At 57.3% G+C, this 10,711-nt stretch overlaps 2 protein-coding genes across 2 annotated transcripts; one reads left to right on the top strand and one right to left on the bottom strand.

Annotated features, from left to right (window-relative positions):
• Positions 1 to 823: 823 nt before the first annotated feature.
• Positions 824 to 1,942, top strand: LOC128977011 (C-C motif chemokine 3-like). The gene is made up of 3 exons (XM_054394453.1): positions 824 to 953; positions 1,246 to 1,354; positions 1,852 to 1,942. Exons 1-3 carry the CDS (start codon positions 881 to 883, stop codon positions 1,940 to 1,942), a joined length of 273 nt encoding a protein of 90 aa, XP_054250428.1. The 5' UTR covers positions 824 to 880.
• Positions 1,943 to 4,186: 2,244 nt separating this feature from the next.
• On the bottom strand, positions 4,187 to 4,817 carry LOC128977012 (C-C motif chemokine 13-like). The gene is made up of 3 exons (XM_054394454.1): positions 4,742 to 4,817; positions 4,464 to 4,578; positions 4,187 to 4,292 (listed from the first exon to the last, which is right to left on the bottom strand). The coding sequence occupies exons 1-3, from the start codon at positions 4,815 to 4,817 to the stop codon at positions 4,187 to 4,189; spliced, it is 297 nt and encodes a 98-aa protein (XP_054250429.1).
• Positions 4,818 to 10,711: the final 5,894 nt, after the last annotated feature.

Below are 10,711 nucleotides of genomic sequence, written 5' to 3' on the forward strand. Positions count from 1 at the left end.
AGGCCAGGCTGCAGCCTGAGCCCTCTGCTCCAGCTCTGGAGCAGGGAATACAATCCAGTCCTTACAGACCTTGTTGTAGCCTTCCAGGATCTGAAGGGGGCTACAAGAAAGCTGGGAAGGGACTTCTTAGGGTGTAGGGTAGTGATAGGACTGGGAGGAATAGAACAGAAATAGACATGGGTGGATTCAGATTGGATGTTAGGAAGAAATTCTTCCCTGTGAGGGTGGTGAGAGACTGGCACAGGTTGCCCAGGGAGGTGGTGGAAGCCTCATCCCTGGAGGTTTTTGCAGCCAGGCTGGAAGTGGCTGTGAGCAACCTGCTGTGGTGTGAGGTGTCCCTGCCCATGGCAGGGGGGTTGGAACTGGCTGAGCCTTGAGGTCCCTTCCAACCTTGACAATTCTATGATTCTATGATGCTGCCGGGGCTGTTGCAAAGCAAATCCCTGCCTGGGGATTGCTGGTGCTGCCTAATGGCTGCCTGCTTGGCATTGCCATGGGGGCTCTGGCCATGGAGCTTGGTGCCAGATGGAGCTGGCCGTGGCAGATGGAAGCACTGCAGCAGTGCCAGTGGTGGTGTTGGAGGGGTTAGGGCTGCAACTGGTCCCTGCTGGACACCCAAATGGAATCTGAAAGTGGCCGGCCTGTGGCCAGCACTTCCCCTGCTGTGGTTTCCTTTCCTTCTCCAGCTCAGCAGATCTGGGCCATCCTGACATAATTTCCCCGGTACCATTTGCTCATCTGGCTTCCTCGAAACCCAGTGCCCGCCCAGCGGCTGGGGATAAAAGGAGGGCACTGCCCCAGGGCCCAGCATCACCCAGAGGAGAGACCTGCATCTCCCAGCTCCAGCTCTGCTCACAGATCCCTCCACTCCTGCAGCACCATGAAGGTCCTGGCAGCTGCCCTGGTTGCTTTTCTCCTCCTTGTCACCTGCTCCCCATCCGAGGCCCACCTTGGTGAGTCCAGCATCGCTGCATCCTCCCCGGGGCTGGCTGATGGGCAGCCAGACACTGTCAGCCCTGCCAGCAGGGACCCTGGTGGCTGTGGGGAGGGTTGGGAGCAGGAGACCACCACCAATGCTGAGGAACAGGCTTGGAGCCAGGTCTGGCCTGGGAGCCCCTGCTCGGGAATATGACACAGGGTGGGGGATGTGCAAGCGCCGGGAACCCTAAGGGCTGGTGGCGCCGGAGCCTGTGCCGTAGCCTGGAGTCTCACCAGGGCTGTCTGTCTGTCCCTCTGTCCTGACAGATGGCGTCCCCTCCACCTGCTGCTTCAAGTACCATCCACGCCCCGTCCCGTTGAGCATCATCACCTCTGCTTACACCACCAGCAGCAGCTGCGCCCAGCCGGGGGTGATGTAAGTACCCAGCGATGGTGGGGGCTCGGGATGCCGTGGCTGAGGAGGGGCCCCGAGGGGGGACAGGGGGGAGACGGACACCCGGCCGGGGACCTTCGGAGTGCTGTCTGCAGCTGGGGAGGTGTCCTGAGGCGGAACAGGAGACAGACGGACACCCAGCCGGGGACCTTTGGGGTGCTGTCTGCAGCCGGGGAGGTGCCCCGAGCGGGGACAGGAGACTTTTGGGGTGCTGTTTGCAGCTGGGGAGGTGCCCCGAGTGGGGACAGGAGACTTTTGGGGTGCTGTTTGCAGCTGGGGAGGTGCCCCGAGCAGGGACAGGAGAAAGATGGGCACGCGGCCGGGGACCTTTGGGGTGCTGTTGGCAGCTGTAGAGGGGCCCCGAGGTGGGGCAGGAGACGGACACCCAGCCAGCAACCTTTGGGGTGCTGCTAGTGGCACCCAGTGCTTGCACCCTGCTGCCCTGGCCAAGCATCCCAACCTGTTTTTTCTCCTGGCAGCCTGGTCACCAAGAAGAAGGACCTGTGCGTGGACCCCCAGGCACGCTGGGTGCAGGCACGTCTGAGGCACTTCCAGTCCCTGCAGAACTGACCCTCCCACTGCTGCCTCCCACCACAGCCCTGGCACGACCCTGGCATGCTCAGCTTCCAGCCCTGGGCATGCAAGAGAGAGCTGGAACCTCAGCCTTCTGGCACGGGAACATGGATTCTATTTAACTTATTTAAGTTAAATTATTTTTGTTGTTGTTGTTGTTAAGAAAAGGGAAAATACAGAAAAAAAAAAAGTTAAACTATATAAAAATGCTAATTTAAACCAAAATTATTTAAACTGGATTGATGTAGTCTGTTTATTCTTTAACAAGAGCCAAGAGTTTGGATGCCTAAATAAAATGTTTGTGCTACCAACCCCTCTGAGTGTCTCTCAAGTCCCTGCTGGAGCCCTGATGCAGGAGAGGGTTAGGAGCAGGGTGCCAGGGAGGAAGGCTGGGTGGAGGCTGTGGGTTGCTCACTCCACAGCCTGGTGGGAGCAGTTCAGAAGTGCTGGGTGTAAGCTCTGGTGAGGAGGACAGGAATTTTCTGCTGGATGAACATCTCCTTGCAACGTCGCCTGCCATAGGAGATGCAGGCTGAGAGGAGGTAAGAGGAGGCATGAGGAGTGTGGGTGCTGCCTCCTCAAGGGGTATAGACACTACCCCAAGGGATGCAGGTGCTGCCCCAGGGCCTCTTCTGCTCCCTCCTCACTGTGAGAGGTCCCCTCTCACATCCCTGGCAGTGCTGCTTTGCCCCAGGGTATGTCCAACCAACTTCCCTGCCAGAGAGGCTTATTACTGAGCCACCTAGTCAGGATGCTGGGGCTGAAGCCATTCCCAAGCCTACATTTGCTCCTTTTGAACAGAAATGGGACATCCCTAGGCTTTGGCAGCTGGTAGTGCCCCTCAGCTCCCCAAACCCATGACAGAAGCAGGACCTGAAGCTCTTGTCCCACTCTCCTAGCTCCCAAGATCATGGCAGTGGAGAATCAAGGGACCACACTTGGGGCAGCCATGGGAAAAGGCTTCTTGGAGGTGCTTTGGCTTCCAGCCCAGCCAGCCACCAGCAGCAGGGTGAGCAGGGCCAAGGAGAACACCTTCATGGCCAGCCAGGAGCTCAGTCAGTGCCAGCAGCCACCAAGAGCTGCCTGCCTCTTCTTCCAGCATGATGTACTCCCTGGGCAGGCCTTGGACAGCTCTGGACTCTCCCTGGGGAAAAAACCACCTGGAGACACTGATAAAGAGCAAGTGGTGAATCAAAATTCCTTCTCCCAGCCTCCCTGGCCCCTATGGTACCTGAGGGCTGCTGGGAAGTGTGGTGAGCAGCTGGCAGCTCTGTGCTGCTAGTGGTGTGCCAGGGCTGGCAACTGTTTTGGGTTTGGTTGCCCCACAGGCTGATGCTTGCCCTTGCCAAAGCCCTGGGTTAGTTTATTTTAAAAACCCACCCACTGCCAGCTCTGTTGTGACCCACTCCTGCAAATTTACACCAAAGTGAGCTTGGTGGTGGAGAGGTTTGCCCCAGCCCACCCTGAGATCCATTGCTGGCTGCCCATCATGGTGTCTCTCCCAGTGGCAGTGCCCCTCCCAGTGGCAGTGCTCATCACATCTCCTCCTGGCATCCCAGGGGCATGGGCTGTCAGTGGGGCCTGACCAGGCACTGAGGGGTGTTTGGGCCAGGGGTCTGCAGGTTAGCATAGCTGATGAGGAGCATGGGAAGCCCTCTCCTGGCAGCTTGTGCCTCCCTCTTTCCCCTCCCACGTGGACAGGGCTTGGCCCCACACCCCCCTGGGTGCCCTCACAGACACACAGTTGTGGCTTCAGCTCTCACTGGCTCCTTACTGACTCCAGCACTCACAGCTGAGGCTTCACAGCAGGGTCTGCCCCCTCCCAAGACACTCACACAGCCAGAGGTTTGCACACGTGAGCTCATATTTAATTCCCTTCAGTGTGGTGTACAAAAAGTAGGGGTGGAGGTGCTGCCCTCTGCTGCTGCCAGCCTGGTGGGCACAGCCTCCCTGGCACGCTGCTGTTGCCTGTGAGGGGCACAGGTAGCTGCCTGCGTGCAGAGCAGGGCTGAGAGCACAGGGGCTGGCAGCAAGCCTGGCCCCCAGTGCCCTGCAGGGTCAGCACATCCTGTCCCAGTGGGGTGCCAGGGGTGGCAGAGGTCCTTTGCCCTTGAGGAGGAGGTGAGGGCTGTCCCAGCATGATGGGATGCTACATCCAGCTGTGAATCCTCTGCAAAGGGGCTGCCTCCAGTGCCCCATCTCCCGCGGAGGAGACTCCCTGCAATGCCTCCAGCTGCCCCGCTAGCTGGGGATGGAGAAGGAGCTGACTTGGAAGCTCTGCTGGTACCTCTTCACCCAGGCCCGGCTCGCTTGGGTGCAGATCTCCTTCCCATTTCTCACCCTGAAGCTGAGGCAGAGAGAAGACAGAGTTAGCAGGGAAGATGGAGACCCCAGGGCTGAGTTTCTGAGGGGCTTGGAGAACCAGAGGATGAGGACTGGACCCATGAAAGCAAGGCAGAGAGGCTGGCAGGGTCTGGAGGGGCTGTAGCCAGCGCCGGGGCTCGTTTAGGGTACTCACATCACAGCTCGGTGTGGGCACTCGGGGCTGGTGGGGTAGCAGGCGACAACGTTGTCTCTCTTGATCCTTCTGGTCTGGAAGTTGAAGCAGCATTTGTCAGGCACGGCCGGGGCTCCTGGGGGGACAACACAAGCTGCTCTTAGCCTGGAGACCCCCATCTCCCGTCTCCCCGCCTCCCACTGTGGGCAGAGGGGCTCTTTGTGGGAAGCCCCCCAGCACCCTGTGCACAAACCAGGGAGCTGCCCCTGACCCCTAGCCCGCGGGGAGGCAGCGCTCACTCTGAGCCAGGCTCTGCCAGTGCAGCGCCGCAAGGAGGAAGATGAAGGCACAAACCGCCCCAGCTGCCTTCGCCATGGCGGGTCCGCAGCAGGGCTGCTCGGGGGTGCCGGGGCGAAGCTGTCGTCTGCCGGGGTCAGGGCTGAGGGGAGGCTTTTATGCACAAGCGGCAGGGCTGCCGTCCCCCGGGGCCAGCAGCTGTGTGGGCAGGGGGAGGACCTGGTCCCTTGCCACGTCCCAAATCACAGAGGGTGAGCAATGCTCATTTCCCTGCCAGCACAGCCCTGGGAAGGGAAAAACTTGATCCTGGGCTGTGCTTTTGGCCCCTGACAGGTTTGGGATTTTTCTTGAGCTCCTTCTTCCACACTCCCATCCTCCAAACAGGCTGTGTGCTCCGTGGCAGGAGGACCAGGGCGGGCAAGAGGGTCTGGGATTTCCCCTGGATGGAATCAGGGCTTGGCTCAGCACCCTACAGGGTGCCCAGCACTCAAACACACTCCCAGTGGGCTGTGCCCAAAGTTTTGTTTCTAATCCCTTTGCATCCCAGCCCAGGGAACAAACAGTCAAATACCCTCCTGGCTCCTAAAAATAGCCATGGAGCAATAGATTTTTGGTTGCACCAGTGATGCACAAAGATCTTTGCTGAGTTTTTGGGGTGTTCAGGGCCCCTCAGGTGGCTCCATTCCCCTCCCCCAGCACTGAAGCACGTTATTGGCTGTACTGGGCTGGGAAAGGCAGAGGCCGGTTTGGGGCTTCCCCAGCAGAATTGGTCTGACAGCAGCTGTCCAAAAATCTCCTTCTCCCCCCAGCCTCAGGGCACATCCCAGCTGCCAGCAGCTGGTGAGAAGCAGTGTGGGGTGCAGCTGCACATCCCCAGCAGCCCCATCCCACTGCATGGAGCTGGGGGTGCCAAGGTCACCCTCTCACTGCTCTGACCATCTGGGGGTGCAGCTGCACATCCCCAGCAGCCCCATCCCACTGCATGGAGCTGGGGGTGCCATGGTCACCCTCTCACTGCTTTGACCTTGTTGGGGTGCAGCCCCACAATGGAGATTCAGCTGGGGAGGGCAAGGGGTGCTGGGCCAGGCAGGAAGCTATTGTGATGGGACCAGAGGGCCAGCTCCACAGCAGGGCTTCATGTGTCCTCCCCTTTGCTCTGCTCCAAAGCCATTTCCCAGCCACCAGCCTCAGTTCCCCTGGGCACAGGTGCTGGGGTACAGGGCTAGTGGTGATGTGATGCCACAGGGCTGCTAGCTATGGGCAGGGGGTGGGGAATTCATGTTTCCATGCCTGGCTGGTGGAGCAGAGGACCTTTCATCACCTCAACTCCCATTTAATCTCTCCCCTGGGATGCCCTGGGGAGTGGAGGGAAGCAGATGCCCCCAGTCCTGCTCCAGTGCAGCTGCCTGGCTTGCCTTTCCTTTCTGGGATCCATCCCTTCATTCTTCTCCTCCTCCTTACTCACACACACTGAGGAGCTTCTGGACCAGCTGGGGTAATCTGGCCTCCCAAGGGTAGAAAATGTTCCCTCTAAGAAGAAAATGAAACAGAAGCACCAAGAAAACAAGAGAGGCTTTATTGGAGCTGGGAAAGGCCCCTCTTACAGACTGGGAAAACCATGGAAAACACTGGGACACATCAGGCAGGGGAATTCCAGTGATGACATTCCTGGCACCTGTACATCCCTCTGTCCTGAGCCCTGGCACTGGCATCTGCCCCACAGGCTGAGCAGACCCTGCAGATGGAGGATTCTGGAGCACAGAGGATTTTCAGCCCAGGCAGGGCCACGGGGAGCTGACAGCCCCTGAGCACCCCCCGAGCACCCCCCGGTCCCTGGGGCTCACCTGTATCTCAGGAGGGATATCCCTCCCCACATGGGCCAGGCTTTACTGGGCTTACACAGACCTGGCACCAGAGCCAGGATGTCTGTGGGGGCTCAGAGGAGCCAGAGGCACAACCAGATTCTCCTGCAGCTCTTGATGAATTTAGGAGAAGCTGATCTCCAACCTGTGCAGCTCATCAGCTCCCCTGTGTTTGCTGCAGAAAAGGGCACAGGGCATGGGCAGCCTAACCTCTGTGAAGAGCAGATCAATGCTTGGGGGTGGCCCCATGAGCCCCCCACAGCCTCATGCAGTCTGGGCTGAACCCCACCCTTTTCCTTCCTTTCTTCTCTCAAGCTGTGCCAGGGGAGGTCTAGGCTGGATGTTAGGAGGAAGTTCTTCACAGAGAGAGATTTGCCATTGGGATGTGCTGCCCAGGGAGGTGGTGGAGTCACCATCCCTGGAGATGTTCAAGAGAAGCCTGGATGAGGCACTTAGTGCCATGGTCTGGTTGATTGGATAGGGCTGGGGATAGGTTGGACTGGAGGATCTTGGAGGTCTCTTCCAACCTGGGTGATTCTGTGATTCTATGAGTCTATACTTCTCCTGTTTCACGGTGGGCTCCTTGCCAGCTCTCACAGCTCTGTCTCCAGGCTGCAGAGCATGGTGAGGAGCAGAGCTGCTAGCAACAGGCCACAAGTCTCCAATCTCCAACTGACTTCTCTCCCAAAGTCATGCTGTGGGGTCCTGAGAATCCCAGAAGCACAGAATGGTCTGGGTTGGAAGGGACCTCCAGAGCTCATCCAGTCCAACCCCCTCTGCTGCAAGCAGGGCCAGCCTCAACCACATCAGGTTGCACCAGAAAAACCATGGACCTGTTTCAGACATGTTCATCACACTACAACTGTGGTGATTCATAGAATCACAGAATGGTCCAGGCTGGAAGGGACCTCCAAAGCTCATCCAATCTGACCTCCCTGCAGTCAGCAGGGACATCCCCAACCAGATCAGGCTGCCCAGGGCCTCATCCAGCCTCGCCTTGAATATCTCCAGGGAAAGAGCCTCAACCACCTCCCTGGGCAACCTGTTGCAGTGTTCCACCACCCTCATGGTAAAGAACTTGTTCCTAAACACTCTGCAGGCAGTGCTGGAAGAAGCTGCAGCCACACTGCCAGGCTTGCAGCAGCCCATCTGGCTCTCACCCACTCAGCCTGGGCACAGGGAGAGGCACACAGAGATGCTCCCTGCCTGTGGGGATCTGCAGCCCAGCAGGACCATGTAGCATCCTGTGGCTTTGATGTAGAACTTTGGGGGTTTGGAATCCTCTTTTGATCTTGGAGTTCACGCCCTGCTCCTGGCTGGCAGCTGTGCTGAGGCAGCTCCCTCTTTCCTAGTTGCCAGTGCCAGGATATGGGATGCAAGTTTGCTCTGTGCCCTAGAACAGGGGGAACAGCCCCAAAGGGGAAGATAAAATTCTAGGCTTCTGTGATTTTCAACCTAAAGCAGTGCTTCAGAGGCTCAGGGTGCCCACAGCAGAGCTGATCCCAAAGGACTCTTTCCTCTGGCACGATGGTCCAGGAAAGGGGCATTGTGGTACCTGTGTTGTGCCACTGGGGTGGTTTTTCCCCTGCAGCTTCATCTTCTCTCAGCTGTCCTGGGCTGAACTTTCCCCCAGCATCCTCCCCTGTGTGCTGCCTAACTCATTCCTCATGTTCTTTGGCCTCCTGATCCTGGCTGCCTCCACACTGGGGCTGGCCTTGGGTTGGTGTGAGAGTTTTTCAACCCACCACAGCTGGAAAGCTGATTGAAACTGAGACAAACTCCCTGCCTCCTGGTCTGCACCCTGAGTTCTGCAGGCTGCACATTCCCAGCAACCTGAGAGGCAAGAAGCAGCACTTCATGGTGGGGGATGGGGGGAAAGAATAAACTGTGAAAAATGAAGTAAGATGCTCATAAAATCCTCTGCACTCAGCAGCTAGGGGTGAAACCAGTTAAAAACTTCACACTAGGGACTTTGTGGGCTCTCTGTGTGCCCCAGGCTGGGCAGGGTGGCAGCAATGGGCAATGCTTATCAACACCTCAAGCCAGGAGGTGCTCTGCTGCAGCACCCCAAATCCCCCAGGACCCAACCCTGGGTCCCTGTGATACTTTTTTCCCCAGGGCTGCAGCTCTCAGCAGCTACAAAATGGTCTGGGGAGGGGGGAGGGGGAGCATTACTGACTCTTCATTTCCCACAAGTATTTTCTGAAACCACCTGCCCAGGGAGGAACAAATACCCAATGGAAGAGGAATTCATCTCCTCTGGGACCATGCCAACTGATTTTCCTTGTGCATCATACTCCTGGCACCACTCCAAGCCAGGGGGAGCAGGGCTGGGGTGGCTGTAGGAGCCCCAGCACAGCTGCCCCTTCCCCTCAGCTGAGTCACTCCTGGACCTTCTCCCAGAATACTTCTGCAGATGCTCCCTGGGGTGGCCGTGGGAAAGCTCTTCCTCCTGCTGCCCCACTGGGCCTGCTGTGGGGAAGCTGACAGTGAGTAGCACTGGCTGTGGCACCAGCCCTGGCTGTGTGGGGATGGGGTGAGGACTGGGTCTCACTGGCCCTTGCCATTTTTGGCACCCCAGGGTTCTCCTAGGGCTCGTGGCAGTGTCCAGACCATGAGCCAGGTGAGGTGCTGGCCCAGGAGAGACCTTTGGCAGGGTTGGAGGGTTGAAAAATTTCCTCCTGGGGCACTGAATGGACAGTGATGGTTTGGAGACTGCTCTTGTTGGTAGGTTTGGTGTCAGGTAAGGGTATAGGAAAGGAAGAGGTGTTCTGCTTGCAGCTGAGCTCCTGTGGTCTCACTCAGGTTGTGTGCTGGATGACATGGGGTTTGGAAGTGTTCCCTGGAGCACAGAATCATGGAATGCTTTGGGTTGGAAGGAACCTTTAAGCATGGTTTGCTTTGGTGCTGAAGGACATGGTTTAGTACCAGGCTTGGTAGAGTTAGGTGATGGTTGGACTTGATGATCTTAAAGGTCATTTCCAACCAAACTGGTTCCATGAGTAGTTCCATGAGTAGTTAAATTGCCAGACCAGCTCAGGTTGGAAGCAAATGACCTGCTGGAGAGCAGCCCCATGGAGAGGGACCTGGGAGTGGGGGTGGAGAACAAGTTCTGCATGGGACAGCAATGTGCCCTGGGGGCCAAGAAGGCCAATGGGGTCCTGGGGGGCATTCAGAGGAGTGTGGCCAGCAGAGCCAGGGAGGTTCTCCTCCTCCTCTACTCTGCCCTGGTGAGAACTCATCTTGAGTACTGCATTCAGTTCTGGGCTGCCCAGTTCAGGAGGGACAGGGACCTGCTGGAGAGGGTCCAGCAAAGGGCTACAAGGATGCTGAAGGGCCTGGAGCACTGCCTGGGGAGGAGAGGCTGAGAGCCCTGGGGCTGTGCAGGCTGGAGAGGAGAAGACTGAGAGGGGATTTAATAAATGGTTATAAATATCTGAGGACTGGGAGGTCAGCAGGGAGGGGACAGACTCTGCTCAGTTGCACCCTGGGATAGGACAAGGAGCAATGGATGTAAGCTTCAGCACAGGAGGTTCCACCTCAACAGGAGGAGGAACTTCTTCACTGTGAGGCTCACAGAGCACTGGAACAGGCTGCCCAGAGAGGTTGTGGAGTCTCCTTCTCTGGAGACTTTCCAGCCCCATCTGGATGTGTTCCTGTGTGACCTGTGCTGGATTCTCTGGTCCTGCTCTGGCAGGGGGGTTGGGCTCAATGATCTCTTTGGGTCCTTTCCAACTCCTGACATCCTGTGAGCCTGTGAAAGCTGTATCTGCAAGCAAAACTACAGTCTACAATGGAATGCAATAAATATGCAAGGGGGGGGTGGGGAGGGTTAGAACTAGATGATCCTTGAGATCCCTTCCAACCCTAAGAATTCTATGATTCTATGCACTAAATATACAATATTGATATCTATTTACAGGTATTTACAATTCATAAACAGCACAGGAACACTCCCCTCCCCCCCAATCCAAAACCCAGGAGAGATGCTAATAGCTTCCCACTCCCTGCCCCTCCCCTCCCTCCCCCCTACTCCTTATCCCCCTGGACACAAAGGGACAAGAGAAAAAAAGCAGAGTTATTTTGTTAGACTCAGCCACAGCAAAGGAC

This window comes from Indicator indicator, chromosome 30 (genome assembly GCF_027791375.1).
Source record: "Indicator indicator isolate 239-I01 chromosome 30, UM_Iind_1.1, whole genome shotgun sequence".
In the NCBI taxonomy this organism is placed as follows: Eukaryota; Metazoa; Chordata; class Aves; order Piciformes; family Indicatoridae; genus Indicator; species Indicator indicator.